Below are 23,885 nucleotides of genomic sequence, written 5' to 3' on the forward strand. Positions count from 1 at the left end.
GACCCACTGCTGACAATAAGTAACAAATTGGGAAGGGGGCAGAGCAGGTCTGTTAAAGTTTGTTAACAGCAAGAAATAACAGCGAACAGCAAGAAGTGAGCACAATAACTATTAAAAAGCAGGTAAAAATTCAAGATACAAAAAGTCTGAGATCGTTTAGTACATGGCAAGAAGATTTTATAAGCCACTTAGAGCATCACAGTATCATGCCACAGTAAGAGTTATCAGGGAAATAATGAAATATTCTCATCAAGATCTCAGTAATCACAAAAGGGGGTAAACATAGGAGAAACAGTCACAATAAAAACGTATTTAAACTGAAAACGTATTACTTGTAAAAAGATAAGCCTGTTACCTGACAAAAATGTACTTAATTTAAAAGTCACAAAAATAAAATAAAAAATAAATTAAATTAAATAATCACATTTCTAGAGTTTGCTACATAATTACTAAAAATTGCTAATAATTACTACTGTCTTCTTCCTTGGTGAACTATAAATATTAGCAGATTTATATCAAGAATGTGAAGTTTACCCAAGAGATTTTAAAAAGTACATCTAAGCACTGACTGTATTCTATCAGCACTTGTTGAGAACCAAACACCTAGGAATTTGTAACCAAGCTGTAAGCATTTTTTTGTAAGCCATATCCAAAAAGTAATGTCAAAATTGTTTATAACATTACTAAATCACTACATCACCACATCAAATCATCAATTGTATGCTACAATTTTTTTTTAAGAGGCAACTCCTACCCACAATGTCCTGTATTAGTCTCTATTCTCCTAACATTGAATGTTCTTCTAAGCTTCATTTATAAACTCCGGCATTCACCTACCTACAGCAGAAGTCCCCACTAGAGATTACTGCTGGGTTCTGTGATTTCAAGAACTTATTCTTTAGGCATCCTCTTCAAGTTATTTTCAACAATGGAATTATGGACATTATGTAGCAACTAGGAAAAATGCCATGGTAAGTGATAAACAGCATAGTGTTTAACACAGTATTCAATTCAATAAATTATCTGGTATATGCCAAGCACCAGGGATACACAAATGAGTAAAATACTGTCCCTGCATTTAAAGAACACAAAACAAAGAGGTAAGAGAGGCCTGTCAACAGAAATAAAATTGAGCGTAAAGAGCAATAATAGATGCACACAGGGAAGGAAGTGAGTTTTGTCAAGAGAAGAAAGAAAGAAAGAAAAAGAAAGAAAGAAAGAAAGAAAGAAAGAAAGAAAGAAAGAAAGAATCTAGCCTGTTTTAAAATGACTCCATGTCACTGTGTAAAAACTAGTTGCAAAAACAAGCACATGCAAAACTTAAAATATTTGTTATGTGAAAGGTGTTGAGATTACAAATGACTTTTTCTATTGTCGTGCTGAAAGGCAATGCCTTTTCCTCAATCCTGTGGTTTCTATGAGGGGGAATTTTCCCTAAAAACTCTGGCCTCTAACCCCTCGCTATTTTTTTCCTAGAAGGGGAATGGTGACTTACATGATTGGCAAATTTAGACTAAAGAATTACATAAGCATAATGGTACCCTTTGCTTTTTTGCCCTTGGGAGCTCACCTGCTACCTGGAAGTAGTTCTCCAGGGCTCCTCCACGGAGGAGGCCTCCTCCACAAATAGGGAGGAGGTTCCTGGCCCTGTCCTGCCTGTGACCAGGTTCATTTATGTAACTCTGGGGTTCACTATTAAAAAACAAAACTGCCTGCACAGATCAGGCAAGTCCTCCAATATAAGCTTTACCAGGAATGAAGGTGGTATTCTGATCTCTTATCTGTCACTCTTTTTTCAGTTTGTTCAGAATTTGGGCAAGGAATATGGATGTTATTTATTGAGCCCCCTCAGACATTACAATACTACAGTGTCTTTTTTTTTTCTAATTTAAAATAAAATCTTCACTTTTATCTCACAGTAAGTAAACTGGGTGTTATAGCCCTCATAGCTTCTGGTCGGATGCCTTAGTAATGTCTGCTGAAGAAATGAATTTACAGATATTAAAGCTAATTCTACATGGTGCTTACTTTTGAAACAAAACAATAAATGACATATAATGATAAATACTGGTGTTTACTAATGTGTACATAGGCATTTTTCCCCTTAAGAAAAATATCTCCCCATATATTTGGAAAAATTCATATCCATAATTATTTTTGTCTGCTTTAAACCATTACCATTTATGCAGTGGAAGATCTTCAGAGAACTTTATCTAAAAAGTGAAACAAAGCATCGAATTGAAGCAGCAGTGAAATGCAGTGCCTAATACTGACGAGTGAGAAACAGGGCTGGCAGAGCCACTTCTTTACACACCCTTTCTCTTCCTTCTATTCTCTTACCTTTGTCTCACTCTCACCATCCCTGGGGTGGGGCTGCATAGCTGTCAACATGCTCAGTAGTGGACTATGAAACAAGAGTTATGGGTAAGGACATTTGTTTCAAGTTCTAGTGCACCTCAAACTCCAAAGTGACAAACTGGAACAAAAAATTTAGGGAACACTAAGTTATAGTTGCCATAACTGGCAAATTCTTCATCTTGTACACCAAAGATTCTTAACCTTGGAGTCTGAAACTTCAAAAGATAAGGAATCCCGATAAACCCTCTTAATCAATTTTTAAATCATCATTTGTACCTTTTCTTTGTGGTCCTACTACTAGCAATTGCTGAAAGAATGCCCCGCCTCACCATATAATCCCTTATGCAAGGCTTTTTTACTTAATACGGGTTGCAAGAGGAGCTACTGGGATAATAAAAAAGGTACTGTTTGAAAGATCTAAACTTATTAGCCTTACCATTGATTTTAGAGTAATTTGGCATAAGCTACCAAGTAATTTGAAGATGAAAACTGTAACTATTAATAACACCACCACCACCAACTAACCTATTGAGAACTTGCCAGGTACCAGACGCTGTTCCAGGAAATTTACAGGTTATTAACTCATTTAATTCTCTAACAACATCTCACACCAGTGAGATAAATGCTATTATTACCCCTGGTTTACACAGTTTGTTAAATAACACGCCCAATATCCTGTAAGTGGCAGAGATGCCCTTTAAACTCAAAGCAGTCTGGCTTCGACACTGTTCGACACAATGCGAATGCCGAAGACTGGGACTCATCACCACCTACAGTTCTTTCCTTCACTCAAGGGCAACATGGAACTGTTATGAAAAATGACAATTGGGGCGCCTGGGTAGCTCAGATGGTTAAGCATCTGCCTTCGGCTCAGGTCAGGGTCCTGGGGTCCTGGGATCGAGCCCCACATCGGGTTCCAGCCCCACATCGGGCTCCCTGCTCAGTGGGAAGCCTGCTTCTCCCTCTCCCACTCTCCCTGCCTGTGTTCCCTCTCACTGTGTATCTCTCTGTCAAATAAATAAAATCTTTAAAAAAAATGACAATAACAGTAAATACAGTGATAGATAACCACTGTGAACTCACAAATATACTGTGAAAAACACAAACAGAAATAAATGTATGAGCCTTGTTCTTAGGGAGCTTACATCTCAGGGGGCAAGCACACAGGAGAAAACAACAAGCGTTACTTGATAAAGCCTAGCTTTTTGTCATTTCTCGCAAACCAGCTCCTTTCCCTGTATCCCCTATGGTAGCTAATGATACTAATGACACCACTAAGCTTTCACATAGCCAGAGCCAAAATATCTTCAGACTTTTTTTTTAATTTAATTTTATTTATTTTAGAGAAAGAGAGCACAAGTGAGGGGGAAGGGGCGGAGGGAGAGGGAAAAGCAGGCTCCACGCTGAGCAGGGAGCCCGATGCGATGCGGGGCTTGATTCCAGGACCCTGGGATTACGACCTGAGCCGAAGGCAGACGCTTTACTGGCTGAGCCACTCAGGCACACCCTGACTTCTTTCTTCATATGAAAATAGCCCTATCTTGTATCTGCTCCCACTGATCTGATAGTCTCACTTTCCTAATTGTTCCTTCTAATGAAAATGCTATTGTTTTCTAGTGGTTTAGTCCTAGCTTGCCCTCCCTTCGCAAATTCTGCCCGATTAGTGATGTTTTCATAACAATTTTTATCACGTTGCTTAGTTTTACCTATATGTCTATTATTAGCATTTCTTCTTGATTTCAGTTCTTCTTTTTCCCTGAACTATATGTACTTTTGGTGAGAAAAATTCCCAATTTTTGCTGGCCTGAAATGATTTTAATTTGTTCCCTTTCCAGAAAGAAAGTTTTGCAGGACACTGATTTCTAGTTTGACACTTGTTTTCCCTTTGCACATGAAGGATGACACTCCACAGCTTTCTGGCTTCCACTGTTGCTATTAATAAGTCACTTTTCAATATAACTGTCATTCATTTTTTTGTAGTTAAATTTCTCTTTTCTTCTTTTAGTACTTCTCTTTTTTGTGTGTTCCGAATTTTGCAGTGATACATCTGGCGTGGATTTTTATTTACTTTGCTCAAGATTCAGACGATTTTCTAGATATCAGTTGGTATTTTTCATCACAGCTACAAAACTATTTTAGGGGCGCCTGGGTGGCTTAGTTGTTAAGCATCTGCCTTCGGCTCAGGTCATGATCCCAAGGTCCTGGGATGGAGCAGCGGGGAGCCTGCTTCTCCTTCTCCCACTCCCCCTGTTTGTGTTCCCTCTCTCGCTGTGTCTCTCTCTGTCAAATAAATAAAATCTTTTTAAAAAATAAATAAATAAAACTATTTTACAGCCATTATCTCCTCAAATATTGCCTGTTGTCCATTTCTTATCTCCTTTTAGAGCTTCAATTAAGTTCATGTTAAGCCTTTTCTCCTATTCTCCAATTGTTCCATTTCTCTTAATTTCCATCTCTTTTTTTCTCTGCAAGATGTGATGGATGGTTTCTATGGATCTACCTTCTGATTCACAAATTCTATCCTTCAACTGCTAATTAATATGTGCATCAGGTTTTTAATTTGTGGTTATTTATTTTTAAAAGTTCTAATTTTCAAATCTGCATGACTGTTCTTTTATTCCTCTGTTCCCCAATCATTTTCCCAATTTTATATTTTATTTCTTTTAAACATGTTAACATTTTCTATACCTGGTATATGATAGTTCTGACCTCTGAAGACTGGGTGTGATTTTTTGCTGTATACTTTTCTCCTGCAGGTTCTTACTCATTGTGCCTTGTTTCCTTGCAGGTTTTATGGATCCCTGATGATGCACTGCTCAATTTCCTTAGAATTTTATCTGTGGGAATTATCTGAGGCCTTAATATGAATTCCTTCCTTGGGACCACTTGACATTTTTCACTTGTGTTTTCTCAGTCTACATATATAGCATTAATTTATATAAAGAAACAGAGTACTTTATAATTCCAATTATAATTCCGGAAAAGGCAAAAGTATGGAGAGAGTAAAAAGATTAGCGGTTTCCAGGAGTGGGAGTGGTGGAAGGCATAAATATGCAAGAGCACAGAGGATATTTTAGGGCAGTGAAAATACTTTTTATTTTCCATAATGATGCATTCATGTCCTTATACATTTGTCAAAACCCACAGATTACACAACACCAAGAGTGAAACATAATTACATAGGCCCTCAGTTGTAACTAATGTAATCTTGTGGGAGATGCTGATAATGGAACAGACTCTATCAGTATGGGGGCAGAGTGAAAATGGGAAATTTCTTTACCTTCCCCTCAACTTTGCAGCAAACTTTATTTTTTTAAAAAGATTTTATTTATTTGAAAGAGAGAGAGAGCGAGTGAGAGAGTGAGAGAGCACGAGCAGCGGGGAAGGGCAGAGGGAGAGGGAGAAGCAGACTCCCCGCTGAGCAGGGAGCCCCACCTGGGGCTGGATGTGGGGCTCAATCCCAGGACTCAGGGATCATGACCCAAGCCAAAGGCAGATGCTTAACCAACTGAGCCATCCAGGCGCTCCTGTGGTAAACTTTAAACTCCTCTAAAAAAATTAAGTCTCAAAAATAATAAAAACTTAATTAAGCCTTAGTTTTAAAATGTTTTAACTAAATGAGGACCATAAAGATAAAACACACATACTATTAGAATAAGCAAATTCAGGAAAGCTGCAGAATACAAAATCAACACATATAAATCAGCTGTATTTCTATACACTCACAATGAACAATTCAAAAATGAAATTAAAAAATTCCAGGGGTGCCTGGGTGGCTCAGTCGGTTAGGTGTCTGCCTTCAGCTCAGGTCATGATCCCGGGACCCTGGGAATGAGCCTGCTTCTCCCTCTCTCCTCTGCCTGCCACTTCCCCTGCTGATGCGTGCATTCTCTCTCCCTCTCTCTATCAAATAAATAAATAAAATCAATTCAATTTACAATAGCATCAAAAAGAATACTTAGGAAAAAACTTAAGCAAAGAGGAAACAGACTCATACACTGAAAACTATAAAACAATGCCAAAAGAAATTAAAACACAAATAAGTAGAAAAACAAATAAATAGAAAGACATCCCATGTTAATGGAAGGTAAAATGTAATACTGTTAATGTGTCAATACTATTCAAAGCAATCTATGAATTCAAAGCAATTCCTACAATGACTATGCTATGTGAAATAAATTAGTCACAAAAAAGTAAATACTGTATGAATCCACTTATAAGAGTTACCTGAAGTAGTAAAACTCATAGAAACAGAGAGTGGAATGGCACTTATCAGGGGCTGGGGGTAGGAGGAATGGAGAGTTATTTAATGGGTACAGTTTGTTTAGAAAGGTAAAAAAGTTTTAGACATGGATGTTAGTGATGGTTGCACAACAATGAGAATGTACTTAATGGCACTAAAATGTACACTTAAAAATGCTTACAATAGTAAATTTTATGTTATGCATATTTTACCACAAAAAAATAAAGAAAATAAAAAAACATACAGCTCCTGAAACCAATATTACCCTATATGTTAACTAACTAGAATTTAAATAAAAACTTGGAATGAAAAAAATTTTAATAAAAAATTAAAAAAACATACAATCCTCTAACATCGTATCAGGAAGAAATAGAAAATCTGAACAGGCTGATTACTAGTAATGAAACTGAATCAGTAATCAAAAAACTCCCAACAAACAAAAATCCAGGATGGATTCACAGGTGAATTCTACCAAATATTTAAAAGAGAGTTAATACTTATTCTCCTCAAACTACTTCAAAAAAAATAGAAGAAAAAGGAAGCTTCCAAATTCATTTCTGCAAGGCCAGCATTACCCTGACACCAAAACCAAAGACACTATAAAAACAAAACAAAACAACAATTCCTCCTTCTCATGCTCTCTCTCTACCATTCTCTCTCTCAATAAATAAATAAAAATCTTAAAAAAAAAAAAAGGGTGCCTGGGTGGCTCAGTTGGTTAAGCGACTGCCTTCGGCTCAGGTCATGATCCTGGAGTCCCGGGATCGAGTCCTGCATCGGGCTCCCTGCTCAGCAGGGAGTCTGCTTCTCCCTCTGACCTTCCTCCTTCTCATGCTCTCTACCATTCTCTCTCTCTCTCAATAAATAAATAAAAATTTTAAAAAACAACAACAACAACAACAAAAAGTGACAGGTCAATATCCCTGATGAACATAGATACTAAAATTTACCTCAACAAAATATAACAAACTGCATTCAACAATACATTAAAAGAATCATTCGCCATGATCAAGTGGGATTTACTCAGGTGAAACAAAGATGGTTCAATATCCACAAATCAATGATTTATTCCAGTAAAGCAAAGATGGTTCAATAGCCACAAATCAATCAATGTGATACACCATATTAACAAGACGAAGGATAAAAATCAAGTGATCATCTCAACAGATACAAAGAAAGCATTTGACAAAATTCAACATCCATTCATGAAAAAAATGCTCAACAAAGTCAGTTTAGAGGGAAATACATACATAAAAAAGGTCACATATGAAAACCCCACAATATTATACTCAACAGTCAAAAACAGAGCTTTCCCTTTAAGACAAGAATGCCCACTCTAGTCACTTATTCAACACAGTATGGGAAGTCCTAGCCACAGCAATCAGATAATTAATTAATTAATTAATGGCATCCAAATTCATAAGGAAAAAGTAAAACTGTCACCATGCAGATGACATGATAAAACATAGAAAACCCTAAAGACTCCACCAAAAACTATTTGAATAAATGAATTCAATAAAGTTGCAGGATACAAACCTAATGTACAGAAATCTGTAATGTTTCCATACAATAATGAAGTAGCAGAAAGAGAAAACAATTCCATTTACAGATGCACCAAAAAGAATACAATACCTAGGAATCAACTTAATCGAAAAACTGAAAGATCAGTACTATGAAAACTATAAAACATTGATGAAAGAAATTAAGGATGAAACAAACAAATGGAAAGATATACTGTGTTCATGGGCTATTCGACTTAATATTGTTAAAATGTCCTGCCCAAAGCAATCTACAGATTCAATGCAATCCCTATCAAAATATTAATAGCATTTTTCACAGAACAACAACAAATAATCCTAAAATTTGTATGGAACCACGTAAGACCCCAAATCGCCAAAGCAATCTTGAAAAAGAGAAACAAAGCTTCAGGCATCACAATCCCAAATTTCAAGATATTCTACAATGATATAATAATCAAAACAGTATGGAACCACCACAAAAACAGACACACAGATCAATGGAACAGAATAGAGTCCAGAAATAAATCCACACTTAAAATTGTCAATTAATCTACAACACAGGAGGCAAAATAGTCTCTTCACTAAATGTTGCTGAGAAAACTCGACTGCTACATGCAGAAGAATGAAATTGGACTACTTGCTTATACCATACACAAAAATAAACTCAAAATGGATTAAAGACCTAAATATGAGACCTGAAACCATAAAACTCCTAGAAGAAAATACAGCCAGTAATCTCTATGACACCAGCCTCAGCAACATTTTTCTAGGTATGTTCCCTCAAGCAAGGGAAACAAAAGTAAAAATAAACTACTGAGACCACACCAAAATAAAAAGCTTTTATACAACAAAGGATACAATCAACAAAACTAAAAGGCAACAGAATGGGAGAAGATATGTGCAAATGATATATCCAATAAGGGGTTAATATCCAAAATATATAAAGAATTTATAAAACTCAACACCAAAAACACAAATCATCTGATTTAAAAATGAGCCAATGACTTGAACAGACATTTTTCCAAGGAAGATATACAGATGGCCAAAAGACATGAAAAGACACTCGACATTTCTAATCATCAGGGAAATGCAAATCAAAACCACAAGGAGATACCACCTCACAACTGCCAAAACAGCTAGTATCAAAAAAGACAAGAGGGGCACCTGGGTGGCTCAGTCAGTTAAGCGTCTGCCTTCAGCTCAGGTCATGATCCCAGGGTCCTAGGATCAAGCCCCATGTCGGGTGTTCTGCTCACTGGGGAGTCTGCTTCTCCCTCTCCCTCTGCCTGCCGCTCCGCCGGCTTGTGCTCTCTCTTTCCGTCAAATAAATAAAATCTTAAAAAAAAAAAAAAAAAAACAGGAAATAACAAGTGTTGGTGAAAATGTGGAGAGATAGGAACCCTCATACACTGCTGACTAGAATATAAACCGGTACCACCACTGTGGAAAACATTATGGAGGTATCTCAAGAAATTAAAAATAAAAATACCAGAAGACCCAGTAATTCCACTACTGGGTATTTACCCAAAGAAAACAAACAACAACAACAACAACAACAAAAAAAACACTAATTTGAAAAGATATTAAAAAAAAAAGATATATGCACCCCTATGTTTGTTGCAACATTATTTACAACAGTCAAGATATGGAAGCAACCATCAACAGGTGAATGGATAAAGAAAACATGGTGCATGTATACAATGGACTATTACTCGGCCACAAAAAAGGATGGCAACATGGTTGGACCTAGAAGGTATTATACTAAGTGAAATAAGTTAGAAAAAGACAAATACCATGTAATTTCACTTACATGTGTAATCCAAAGAACAAATGAACAAAAAAAAGAAGAAAGAAACCCACAAATAACAGAAAACTGGTTGCCAGAGGAGAGGGGGTAATGGGATATGCAAAATAGGTGAAAGGGCCTGAAAGGTACACAGGCTTCCAGTTATGCAATGACTAAGTCATAGGGACAAAAGGTACAGCACAGGGAGTAAGGGCAGCAGTGTTCTAACAGTGTTATATAGTGACAAAGGATAGCTACACTTCTGCTGAGCACCACAGAACAGAGCTACCCAATCACTGAAACTAACGTAACATATGCGTATCAACTATACTTCAATTTAAAACAGTAACAAAAAAGATGAGGAGGGGTGGGGGGGATACCTGGATGGTTCCAGCGGGTAAAACATGGAACTACTGATCTCAGGGTCATGAGTTCAAGCCCCATGTTGGGCATAGAGCTTACATTAAAAAAAAAAATTATATGAGGGCCCTCTTGTTGTTATACATTACTACATTTTATTCCTCCTCAACTCCCTTGTACCAAGGTCAAGATAAGCATCCCATATCCATGGCCATATTTATTTCTCATTTACCCCTTCACTGGGGGAGTAGCACCTTGGAGTCTCAACTTTTATGCAGAGGTTTCTTATTAGATTCCTGGCTTTGGACAGACTCTAGATTTTTATCTCTTGAGCCTAGCCATATCTAACAGAAGCAAAAGTTTGAAGTCTCTAAGGATGGTCAGAAACTCATCCAGCGAAAACTGGTTTTAGTGTCTGCTTCCCTCTCAGAATTCGTACTGAAGGAGAGCAGAATATGCTATCCCCAAATATGCTGACATACTGATTTCTATGAAATAGAGATACCTGAATAGCAAAGGAAATATAGTCAATAATACTATAATAACTTTGTATGGTGATTGAGAACTACACTGATCATAGTGAGCATTCATAATGTTATAATTGTCAAACCATTATGTTATTTACCTGAAACTAATATGGTATATCAACTATACTTCAATAAAAGATAAAAAATTTAAAAATAAATAAAAATAAAGGTACTTGAGAAACAGCTGGTGCAAGGACACTCTAACCCTCCTTTGTCTCCCCCACCCCCAAAAGCAGTAGATAAATCTCCAGTGTGAAAGGTACCTCTCCCTGTGCTAGGAGGGTAGAATGAATCCTTATCATCAGAGATAGGAAAATTAGAGCCAAGAAGGCTATATAAACAAAACTTGTTACTTTTTTTTTTTAAGATTTTGTTTATTTATTTGACAGAGGGAGACATAGCGAGAGCAGGAACACAAGCAGGGGGAGTGGGAGAGGGAGAAACAGGCTTCCCGCAGAGCAGAGAGCCCAATGTGGGACTCGATCCAAGGACCCTGGGATCATGACCTGAGCCGAAGGCAGACGCTTAATGACTGAGCCACCAGGCGCCCAAACCTTGTTACTTCTTTACCAACTTACTGCCCCAAGCCCAAACCCCTTTGTCGTCAGTTCTTCATAAATTTATTCTCTGTCTAAAAGGTATAAAAGATTCGTGCTCTGGTCACGTCTTTGAGTTTCATGTTTGTATGAGGCTCCAGTATATACAAATTTAAATTTGTTTTTCTCCTGTTAATCTGTTTTATGTCAATTTAATTATTAGACCAGCCAAAGAACCCGGAAGGAGGGAAATGTTTCCTACCCTACACTACTTTCACTTCTTTTTTGGGATCTGTGATTTTCTTACTCAGTGATTCCTTTCAAAAAGTATCCTATACAATGTTTAAACCTGTAGTTATTTCAGTTGCGAGAGTTCTTAGAGGTTTATACTGGAAATGGCATTTAGCATATTATGGTACTTTTTATGTACCATAGCGATTTGGGGCTAGTTAATTCACCTTTCTGCTTTAGTGTCCAGCTGCAAAACAGGATCCCAATACTTACTTGACTGGGTTGTTAAAACTAGCACCCTCGTAAGCACTTGGTAATTATATCTTCTGATAATCCCTCTTTTCTGATCCTGGGTTACACTGCTTTACTGCCTATTCTTAGCACTGACATTGACATTTCTGGTAGAGAACTTAAACTTATCTTCTTTAGTTATTAGCATTGATTGGTGACTGAAAGTGAACAGTTTGCCTGATTTGGCTGAGTATGTTTTCTGTGACTTTTCAGTTTCTTAGTTGACAGGAAATATTTACCTCCATACGTATTTAGAATAAGGTAGAAATTACACCAGAATAAACTTTAAAAAATTATTTTTAAAGTCAGAGAAATGAAATTTTTTTTAATATTTTATTTATTTGTCAGAGAGCGAGCACGGGGGCAGAGGGAGTGGCAGACAGAAGGAGAAGCAGGCTCCCCACTGAGCAAGGAGCCAGATGCAGGACTTGATCCCAGAATCCTGGGATCATGACCTGAGCTGAAGGCAGGGGATTAAATGATTGAACCACCCAGGCGTCCCAGAAGTGAAATTTTTTTTTTAATTCATTTTTTACTTGTTTCATACCAAGATGAAACTTTCTTTGAAGATTAAAGGTCAATTATTAATTACTTTTTGAAGGCTTTCTGACTCCCCTCTTAGAAAGGGTTAGTTGTTCCTTCCATAATGTTCCCATGGTACCTTGTTTATACCTCTGCTACATCACTTACCACATGAATTGTAATTACTTATTTACACTTTCTCTCTCCATTAGAGTTTGATCTCCTTGCAATACAGACCCTGGCTTGTCATCTTAGTATCTCCAGGGCCTGGAACATATTAAAAGGCAATTTGCAAATATATGCTAACTCTGATCAAATTAGTTTTTCATTACTTTCCTACATTAACTCTTTAGACATTTGAAATGTGCTTTCTCTCATGTATCCTTTTTGTTGTTCCTTTGATAAGTAATTCTATCGAATTTGCAAAGTTTTATTCTCCATCTATGTACTCATGACCATAAGAAGCAAACTGCAAACTATGATGGGGAAACTGACAAATCCACCAATAAAGTGAGATTTTTAACATTCTCTCCAGATGGGTCACAAAGATAAAGTCAGTAAGGGCACAGAAAAATGTGACAAGAACATTTCACAACTTTTACCTGCCAGACAGCTCACAAACATTGTACCTAAAAATTGAAAAAGATATACTATTTTCAAGCACACACAAGACATGTTCTGAGAAATGATCATATGTTAGGCCACATTCTTTGCCCACAAGGCAATTAAATCAGAAAACAACAGTAACTAGAAAGCCTACATGATTAGAAATTTTTATTATTTCTAAACAACTTGTTAGTCAAAGGGAAATCAAAATGAAAATCAGAAAATGCTTAGGGCTGAACCATAACAATACTACACATCAAAACTTGCAAGATTCAACTAAAGCAGTATTTACAGAAAAATGTATAATCTTCAATGCATACACTAAAAAAGCTAAAAATGGATGACACTGGCATCCTAGTTACAAAGTTAGAAAAAGAGGGGCGCCTGGATGGCTCAGTCGGTTGAGCGGCTGCCTTTGGCTCAGGTCATGATCCCAGGGTCCTGGGATCGAGCCCCGCATCGGGCTCCCTCTTCTCCCTCTGCCTGCCACTCCCCCTGCTTGTGCTCTCTCTCCCTCTGTCAAATAAATAAATAAAATCTTAAAAACAAAACACACAAAGTTAGAAAAAGAACAAGAAGGGGCACCTGGGTGGCTAAGTCGGTTAAGCGTCCGACTCTTGATTTTGGCTCAGGTCATGATCTCAGGGTCATGGGACCAAGCCCTGCTCCAAGCTCCTCACTCAGTGCGGAGTCGGCTTGAGATTTTCTCTCTTCCTCTCCCTCTGCCCCTCCCTGCCACTCCTGTGTGTGAACATGAGACACGTACTCTCTCTCTCTCTAAAATAAGTAAATCTTAAAAAAAAAAATCTCAAAGAAAGAAAATAATAATAAAAGAGCTGATATAAATAAAATAGAAAATAAGTACCAATCCAAAGAGCTGATTTTTTAAAAAATTAAAAAGCAAATAAACTTCTAGCAAGGCTGATTAAGAAACAAAGAAAAAAGAGACAAATGATATTAGAAATGAAAAAGGAAATAAATTCAAATGCTGAACAGTCTAAACAGATAATAAAAAGATATTATGAACCAAGAAAATCTGAAAAGTTACATTAAATAAATTCCTAGAAAAATACAGCTTAAAAATTTCAATCAAAAACAAATTCATCTCTAAACTGTTCAAAAGATTTAATTCAATGCTGATCAAAATCCCAACAGGATTTTTTGTGAAACTTGACGAACTTATTCTAAAATTAACATTGAAAAGCAAAGTCCAAAAAAAACCCCAACATACTCTTGAAGAAGAGTAACTATTCAAGGGGATTTACCATATAGTGTCTTATTATAAAGCTATTATAATTAAGACAGTGTGGTATCAACACAGGGTGCATAAACTAACCAATGAAACCTAATAGAGGGGCGCCTGGGTGGCTCAGTCAGTTAAGCTTCTGCCTTTGGCTCAGATTATGATCCCAGGGTACTGGGATCGAGTCCCGCATCAGGCTCCCTGCTCAGCGGGGAGTCTGTTTCTCCCTCTCCCTCTGCCTGTCTGCAGCTCCCCCTGCTTGTGCTTGCTCTGTCAAATAAATAAATAAATTTTTTCTTTTAAAGATTTTATTTATTTATTTATTTGACAGAGAGAAACAAAGAAAGAGAAAGAACACAAGCAGGGGGAATGGGAGAAGGAGAAGCAGGCTTCCCACCAAGCAGAGAGTCCGATGCGGGGCTCGATCCCAGGACCCTGAGATCATGACCTGAGCCGAAGGCAGACACTTAACAACTGAGCCACCCAGGCGCCCCATAAATAAATCTTTAAAAAAATATTAAAAATAAAAAGAAAGAAACCTAATAGAGAGCCCAGATACAGATTCATATATACACTGAATCTTGATATATGCAGAGGTAGCACTGCTAATAAATGGAGAATAAATTTTTCAATAAACTGTGTTGACATAAATGAATGAATATTCACTGGATAAAAAAATGAGACTGGATCTCTATATCACATCACACATATAAATTAATTCTAGGTGGGTAAAAACATTTTGAAAGGCAAAACTTTAAAACGTTAAAAAGACAATATAGAAGTCTATTTTATGACTTCCAATAGGGAAGGGTTTTATGAACAAGATACAAAAAGTCTTACCATTAGAGGAAAAGACTGGCAAATTTGACAGCATTAAAATTAAGAACTTCAGTTATCAAAAGACACCATAAAAACTGAAAGAAAATATGGGCAAGTCAAATAATCAATAAAGGATTAATGTCCAGAATACATAAAGAACTCATGATTTATTGAGGAAAAAATGAACCACCCAATTTTTATTTTTTTTAAAGATTTTATTTATTTATTTGAAAGAGACACAGCGAGAGAGGGAACACAAGCAGGGGGAGTGGGAGAGGGAGAAGCAGGCTTTCCGTCGAGCAGGGAGCCTGGATGCAGGGCTCGATCTCAGGACCCTGGGATCATGACCTGAGCCGAAGGCAGAAGCTTAACCGGCTGAGCCACCCAAGGGCCCCTGAACCACCCAATTTTTAAAAGAGCAAAAGATATAAACAGGTAATCCGTGAATAAGAAATATAGTCCATAAACATAAAAAATACTCAGCCTTATGTGTAATTAGTTAACTACAAATCAAAATCACAAAGAAACACCATTTCACACCCACTAGAGTCGGTAAATAGGAATTATCAGTTTGATGGCATTCTGACTCACTGCTAGCAAAAGTATAAATGGTATAACCGGGGGCGCCTGGGTGGCTCAGTCATTAAGCGTCTGCCTTCAGCTCAGGTCATGATCCCAGGGTCCTGGGATCGAGCCCCACATCGGGCTCCCTGCTCGGTGGGAGGCCTGCTTCTCCCTCTCCTACTCCCCCTGCTTGTGTTCCCTCTCTCACTGTGTCTCTCTCTGTCAAATAAATAAATAAAATATTTAAAAAAATAAAAAATTTAAAAAAATGGTATAACCGTTGTGAAAAACAATTCAGCTTGCCAGAATGTTTTAGTTTTCTACTTACTGCCACTTGTATGGGTTGAATTGTGTTCCCCCAAAAAAGATGTTGAAATCCTAACCTTCAGGACCTCAGAAGGTGACTTTATTTGGGAATAAGGTCTTCACAGAAGTAATTAAATTAAAATGAGGTCATCAGCATGGGCCTTAATCCTATATGACTGGGGCCCTTACAAAAAGGGGCAATTGGGACACAAAGGGAACAGGCACAGAAGGAAAAACTAGATGAAGAGACACAGAGAAAGTGCCATGGAAAGATAGGGGTGATGCATCTATAATCCAAAAAATGCCTAAAATCGCCAGCAAACTACCAGAAGCTGGGAGACAGGCATGGAACAGCTTCTCCCTCAAAGCCCTTGTGAAGGAAGCAACCCTGCCCGGGGACACCCTGATCTTGGACTTCTAGGCTCCAGAACAGACACAATGGATCTCGGTGATTTAAGCCACCCAGTTGGTGGTACTTTGTTATAGCAACCCATGCAAACTGTTATAGCAGTTAATGCAAATGAATACATTCCTATAATAAATAACTAAAAACTCAGTGGTATAAAACAACACAAATTTATTATCTTAGAGTTCTATGGGTCAGGCTGGTCTGACTGAGCTAAAATCAAGGTATTAGCAAGGTTTCATTACTTTCTGGGAGCTCCAGGGAAAAATCCCTTTCCTTGTCTTTTCCAGCTTCAAGACAGTGCCTGCTTTCCTTGGCTCCAGGCCTCTTTCTCCCACTTCAGAGTCAAAGGTGGATTGAGTCTTTCTCACACTGTATTATTCTAACCTTAACACCACTGTTACATCTCTTGCTGTGATCTCTTCTGTCTCCCTCTTCCGCTTTTGAAGGGCCCTTGCAATTATACTGGATCCACTCAGATAATCCTGGTTGATCTCCCCATCTCAAGGCCCTTAACTTAATCTCATCTGCAAAGTCCCCTTTGCCATGTAAAGCAACAAATTCATAAATTCCAGGGATTAGAACAGGGACATCTTTGTGGTACCATTATTCTGCCTAGTAAAGTTGAATACAAACGTACCTTGCAACTCAGCAATTCTAATGCTAGATGCACACATGCACCAGGAGACCTTTACAAGAATTTTCATAGCAGCATTGTACATAATAGCAAAAAAACTGAAAAGCACCCAAGGGTCCATGAACAGTGGAATGGATAAATAAATTTTACTATGGCCATACAATGAAATTCTATAGAGCACTGAAAATTAACTACAAATATCCAAATCAACATGGATGAATCTCAGAAAACATCAGAAAAAAAGGATATGGAAGAATTCATACAGCATGATTCTATTTACTTAAAGTTCAGGCATAGGCAACACTAACAACACATTATTTACTTAGGAAACATGCATAAGGATTATAATTATAAAGACAAGCAAGGGAATGAATAGCAAAAAAAGATCAGGATAGATGTATTGCCTCTGGCACAGGGAGAAGGAGAAGCAAAATAGGTTACACAGGGAACTTCAAAGAAAATGAGTGCTGAGTACATGACTTTAGTTTTACTTTCTTCTTTAAACTGTATAAAAATATACATATGTATGGTCTTTCATGTATGGCATTTCTCATCTACAAATTTAAACATTAAATAACTATAAAATACAATGAATGCAAGTTGTATGAAATCTAAGGAAGTAGTCCAACAATGTACTCTAACTGATAGAGGAGGGATAAAGAAGATCTTTATAAGATCCCCACTAGGTAGCAATAGTGAAGGGAAAGTTCTAGGTTGTAAAAGTAAAAGACAGCAGGAAATACATTCCTCTGCCCCAAGTTCTAGGAAAAAGCTTCTAATAATCACTTAAATAAATGTGGATTAACTCCTATATGATAAGGTGAACAATGTCACAAACTGTCAGAAATGACTCAGAACTCAGCTCTTCTCAAGTTTTGCTTAGCTAACACAGTTGTTCAGTTTGTTCTGTTCAGATTGAATGCCCTTAGGCAAAGTAGGCAATGATCAGTTCACTTCCATTCTTCCTACCCTCTCCTCCTTCCTCAACATGTAACATAAATGTGTTGTGTAGCTGGCCTCTGAAGGCACTGGAGTTTGAAACCAGCTGCCTCCTGACAAGTCACCCTGAAACAACCACATCAGGTACCAAGTGTGTCTTCAAGGTCATTATGAGCCAGATGATCAAGAGTCTCTCCTATCTTTCTCTCTCCCATCAATCTCCACCCTACCACCTCTTTTTGCCAAGGATATCATTTATCACATAATTGGAGATAACTGGCAAAATTAAAGACAGCCTTGGAAAACTATGACTTAAGGCGCATATGCTCTTTTTCGAAAATATAGAGGGACTAGGAGCCAAGACCTGGGCTCTAATCCCTGTATCCCAATATTTTACAGCATAACCTAGACACAATACTATCTCTCTGGAGTTGAATTACTTTCCTTTCTATAAAATAACATTTCAATTAGATAAATTTTAAATCTCTCTAGCTATATAAATATATTTATGTTGAAATAAACTGGAAATTTTCAGCAAGTATAATTTGTTGTTGCTTTGGATGGGGTATAGGAAAGTGGGAAAATGTGCTAGGGAAATGGGCTGACATGGTAACTGAATGGGAAAAAGGAAAGAGACTAAAATGGGCCTCCCTCTGAGGATGACAATGAAAACAAACTATACAGTTTTTTTCATGGTTGACCCTACTTACCTTTCACTCAGTATGGGAAAACACAAACTATGGAGATGTTATTATTTCATATGATATAATGAAAATATTCTATTTCACATCATCACTGCTTCACATGATTTGTTACCTTTTTTTTTTCACCTTTTATTTTTAAATATGGCCAACTTTGCCATAACGGAACTTTGTCCTCAGCTTACACATTGATGTATCACTGTACTTTCTAAAGATTCTTAATCTTGGGACGCCTGGGTGGCTCAGTCGTTAAGCGACTGCCTTCAGCTCAGGTCATGATCTCAGGGTCCTGGGATTGAGCCCCACATCGGGCTCCCTGGTCCTCAGGAAGCCTGCTTCTTCCTCTCCCACTCCCCCTGCTTGTGTTCCCTCTTTCACTGTGTCTTTCTCTGTCAAATAAATAAATAAAATCTTTAAAAAAATAAAAGATTCTTAAATAAGATTTTCTTAAAGGAGATTTCTCCTTTCTTAAAGGGGATTTCAACGAGTGTGAATGGTAAAAGCAAGAGAAAAGAAGTCTACAAGTCAATAACAATAAGCAGTCCTCAAACAGCCAGAACCAAGGATGGATGTGAGGAAGGGGTGTTCCGTAAATCCCAGATGGCTTTTTAAAAAACAAAACAAGCAAAAGGCTATAGAGGACTTCTCAAGCAAGGGTCAAGAGCATGAACTTTATCCTGTGAACAATGAAAAGCCTAAGAGATTTTTAAGAGTGATTTGATTAAAATCTGTGTTTTTGAAAGATAACGCGGATGGCAGAGTACATATACAATATTTACAAAATAGAGCATAAAATAATTATGTAGGTCGATATTTTTCTACAAAAACATGAACATGAATTTAGAATAAAACACTCATTAAAACCATAAAATAAATATTATAAACACTAAAATATTATTAAAGAAATTCATAGTGGGTTTTGCCTTGCAAATTCCTTAAGGGGGTAAATAATCAAACTTTACAATTTTTTTTAAAAGCCTTCATACTACATGTGTATATCTTTTTCAAATAAAATTAACACTTTAAGTAATATTTATGGGTTTTAAGGCCACAGAATTTTTAAATATTTACCCAACCATTTAGAAAGCACCTAGCATTTAAGGTATAGAAAAATTTCTCACACACTAATTTACATCTTTCAAAGCCTCGTACTTACCTAGTCTATCACACGCCAAAGAATCTGGTTGAAAAGCTGAAAACTACATTGTAGAATACACAAGTAAAATGGCATAGATATTTAGTTAAATTCTGGCTTCTATGTAGACAACTGATTTTTTTTCTTTTAGCTTCCTATTAGTTTCAGCTGACTGCTGGCAAATGTTGTACAAACTTAACGCTTCTTTCCATTAACCCCACCAGCACTAACTAGATTTAAACTTTAAATCTCTAAGTGCTTTGTAACAACAAAAACTGTTCGCTAAGAACTGACACAGACACAGCATTTACATCAAATGCTACCAATCTAATTATGAAAATAAAGTATCTTACAAACATATGCCCTGATTTTTCAACATCGTACCTAACATCCCAAAACTTAAAAATTATTTTAAATCTGCTCTAACAATTAAAAATGTTTATTATTAATGAGTTTTCAATTGTTTTTCAAAGAGTTCATAAAAACATTTAAGTACTTAAGGAAATGAAAGTATAATTACTTTGTTATCAATCCAAAAATGAATCCATATACACTCTTTAGAAGTTCTCTATTCAAAAAACAGAGTATTCGTCTTTTCCAATTAAAAAAGATAGCTTAGCAGTATCAACATTCAACATTTAAGTAAAAGTTCAAGAACTACTAATTTGTAATGTTTTAGTTACATTTTTATTTATAACTTAATAAAAGAAATGGATTCTAGAATTGGAAGTTATTATAAAATTAATGTACGGGGATCCCCTAACTTGACAGGATCCTGAGACTCAGAAGAATTCATTCACTGACTCTTCCAGGATTACACAGCAGAGCCAAGATTTTACCCTTGACCCTCTGCCGATGAATTCAGGACATTTCCCCCTGTATCAAGTTCTACCCAAAATCTTTTTTGTCTTCCTTCACTTCTGAAACAAAAAGGTGGCTTCACAATTGTCATATACAAAGTTCAGCACTAAAATTAGAAAATCTATCTTTTACTTCCATAAAAGTACTGCCCTTTTTAAAAGTGAAATTGTATTTTCCTCTAATACAAGTAATAAATGAAGCAACCTAGCAATAACAACAACACTGTACCTAGCTGAAGGCTGAAAAGGATTGCTGCTTTGGAAAGGGCATCCGACTAGGATTAAGACAACCAGGAATTTTCGATTTACAAGACAACAGCCACAATTGATTACGCCAACAGATTACAATTAAAATACATTAAAGTGGAATACTGTTAAGTACAGGAAATTTGTCTACAAATGTGATGAGATTGCTAAAACACTCTTCCGGTGTTAAAAAATACAATCTATTCACATATAGTCAAACCAAATGCCATTCAGGCTATGAAAAGGGCTGGTATTACGCTCACTGCTCTGCAGTAAATCTCACAAGTTTTTCTCCTGACACACATTTTTCTAAGCATTGTCTAGTATCACTGGCTGTAAACTAAGAAAGCAAAAGGCATAACATTTTTTGAACAATTCTTTCTAGCATGTGGCCAAATAACTACAGACCACAAAAGCGGCCTCTGAGAGCACATTTCAAGAAGTGTGGTCTCACTGGAACACTGCAGATCAGTGTTAAACATAAAATCAATGTAGTACCTTGAAGATTATTAAGAAAAGAGAGCATCAGATGTAGCAAGAAGAAGAAACGTTTGTGCCAAATACACTGCGTTACAGTGTAAAACATATCACCAATCAAAAAGTCTGAAAACCAATGGGAGAGACTCCTACTCTCCTACTTAAAACCTCTACACACATCCTTTTAGTTGCTTAAAAAACAGCATTGAAAACTTGAAAGGTCTAGGTTCAAATCCCCACACTGCCACTTACTGGATGTGTGAACTGGGTAGCCTCTATAAGCCTCAATTTACTCAGCTCTAAATTGAGATTGTCATCTACCACACAGGGTTTTTGTGAGCATTTGGGACAATATATGTAATATTTCGCACCTAGCACATGCTCAATGAATAACAACTATATTCGCTGATTTCTTGGTGATGTAGAACAAGATTTCTCTAAACCACATAAAGAGAAACTCTTCCCTGAGGATGATTTCAATTCCTTTAAAAAAACAAAAACATGTAAACCTACAGGAAAAAAAAATGGAAATGCTTTTGGCATCTTTCCAAACATTACTAAGTTTAAAGGTTAAGTTGTTACAACATTCTCCTAATTATGCAACAAATACACACGACCATGAGTTAGTCTGTAAAAGATTATAATGGCCTATATTACTGAAATGGGGGAGGGGGAAGAACCCTTAACAATTATTCCCAACAATCTTTTCATCTACACGAAGCCTCAGTTCCAAAGCTCATCGCTGTTCATTATATATCAAATTCTTCCTCTCGATTATCAAGAATGAAACGGCACTGATTAAAATTTATATATGTATTCAATCTAATGCCTGTATGTTACCACTGGGGAGACACCACCATTATAACAGCAACAACTAGCATCAAAAAGACCTACATCAGTGTATACCAAAGTGGCAGTCGTCGATCTATTAAACCGCAAATAATTCACTTCATTCCTGAGAACTCATCCATCGCATGAGCAAAGTCTTTTAAAAGTGCAATATGATCAGTCTCCTCTTTCATTTCCATTCCAAGATAAAAGATACCTCTGCGTGTTTAAAAAGCCTCCCGTAATTTAGGAATTCTTTCCAGAACAAAACTTTTTTTTTTTCCACCGTGGAAGTGAACATGCTTTCAAGTACTCTAATTCAGGTTGGGAACTGAAGCGATAAAACCGCGCTCACTTCCCTACCAAGCCGTGCTCTCTGGTAACATACCTGTTCTCGGGAAATGCAAGGCAACGAAGGTCTCCTGAACATCTTGCAACTGCCGGAGTAACCGGCCGAAGTTTCTCCGAACGACACGCAGCTGGACCTCCTGCGGGGTCTGATCACAGGCACTTTGTCCTCGGAGGCACTGGCCAAGCGAGGATGGTGAGGGGCTTCCCTGATCTGAAAGAAGTGATCCAAGCCCAGGGCTAGCAGGCAGCCGGCGTCCCCGACCAGGCAGGAGAGCAGCGGCCTGAGGGCTGCGGGCAGCGACCCGAGGCCGGTGAAGGAGACCCACCAAACGAAGCTGGAGAAGAGCAGCACCAGGATGCTGTGCCGGAGCCTCGCCGGGTGCGCGATGAGCGTCAGCAAGCCCACGCAGCTCAGCACCAAGAACAACCTGCCCGCCACCGCCGGGGGCGTGTGCGGGGCCGCGGCGGGGGCCCCCGCGTCTCCGGACCCCCAAGCCCAAGCCCATGCCTGCCACACCAAGAAGTCCACCAGGTAACAGCAGGCTGGCAGCGCCAGCAGCCACCAGGAGCCGCCGCCGCTCCGGCCCGGCCCGGGGCCCCGCTTGCTCCGGGTCAAGAAGCAGGTGAGGAAGAAAAAGGCACAGGCGATGCTGAACAGGGGGCTGAGGCTGTGAGAGCAAACGCTCAGCAGGGTCCGCAGCCGGGCGGCCCTGGCAGCCCAGCTCCCGGGCCCCGAGCCGAGCAGCAGGGCGAGGACAAAGGCGGCCAGGGCGCCCAGCGAGAGGCGCGCCCGGGAGGAGGGGGAGCCGCGGCGCGGCTGCTGGGGGGAGGCCGGCGGCGGCAGTAGCAGCTCCACGTTGCAGAAGCGGCAGAGGTGGAAGAAGAAGCCGCGTGGAGGGTCCTGCCGCAGGGGGCTCACGCAGCTCTTCACGTAGCCGTTCCTCAGACTCTCGGGGGGCGAGGCGGCCCCGTCCGGCGGCTGCGGGCACCGCATGGCTTTCGCGTCTCGCTCGTCCCTCCTCACGGCCCGGACCGCGGCAGCCGCTCGCGCTCCCTCAGCCCCCGCCCCCGCGCTCTAGGCGCCCCCCGGCTCGGCTGCGCGTCAGGGTTGCGCCCGCCGCCGCGGCCCGGGATCCCCGCCGCGCGGGCGGAGGAGCGGCAGGGTCCGGGACATGCTGGCAGAGGAGAGCGGCAGAAGGGACTGCTCTCGGGACCGCCGCGGCCGCCCCCTCCGTGTTCCTCGGGCACTTCTCGGGACTGGAGACTCGGCGTCGCCGCCCAGCTCCGGCGGGCTGCAACAGTTAGCTCCCGGCCCCAGCCTGGTCCGTTGGGCGCGCGAGCGGCGGCGGGCGGGCGGGCGCTCCTCCCCCGTGCCTGCCCCGGGCGGGCGCGC

At 38.9% G+C, this 23,885-nt stretch overlaps 1 protein-coding gene across 2 annotated transcripts in view; it reads right to left on the minus strand.

Annotated features, from left to right (window-relative positions):
• Positions 1-23,844, minus strand: part of PDE3B (phosphodiesterase 3B) — a 164,267-nt gene extending 140,423 nt beyond the window's left edge. For both annotated transcript variants that reach the window (XM_028116860.2, XM_028116858.2), the window contains exon 1: positions 22,530-23,844. In XM_028116860.2, the coding sequence (XP_027972661.1) occupies positions 22,530-23,486 (957 nt within the window). In that variant the 5' untranslated portion in view covers positions 23,487-23,844. The remainder of the gene's footprint in view (positions 1-22,529) is intronic.
• Positions 23,845-23,885: the final 41 nt, after the last annotated feature.

This window comes from Eumetopias jubatus, unplaced genomic scaffold, assembly GCF_037043125.1.
Source record: "Eumetopias jubatus isolate StellerSeaLion01/CBP00866 unplaced genomic scaffold, mEumJub1_p1.0 scaffold_13, whole genome shotgun sequence".
In the NCBI taxonomy this organism is placed as follows: Eukaryota; Metazoa; Chordata; class Mammalia; order Carnivora; family Otariidae; genus Eumetopias; species Eumetopias jubatus.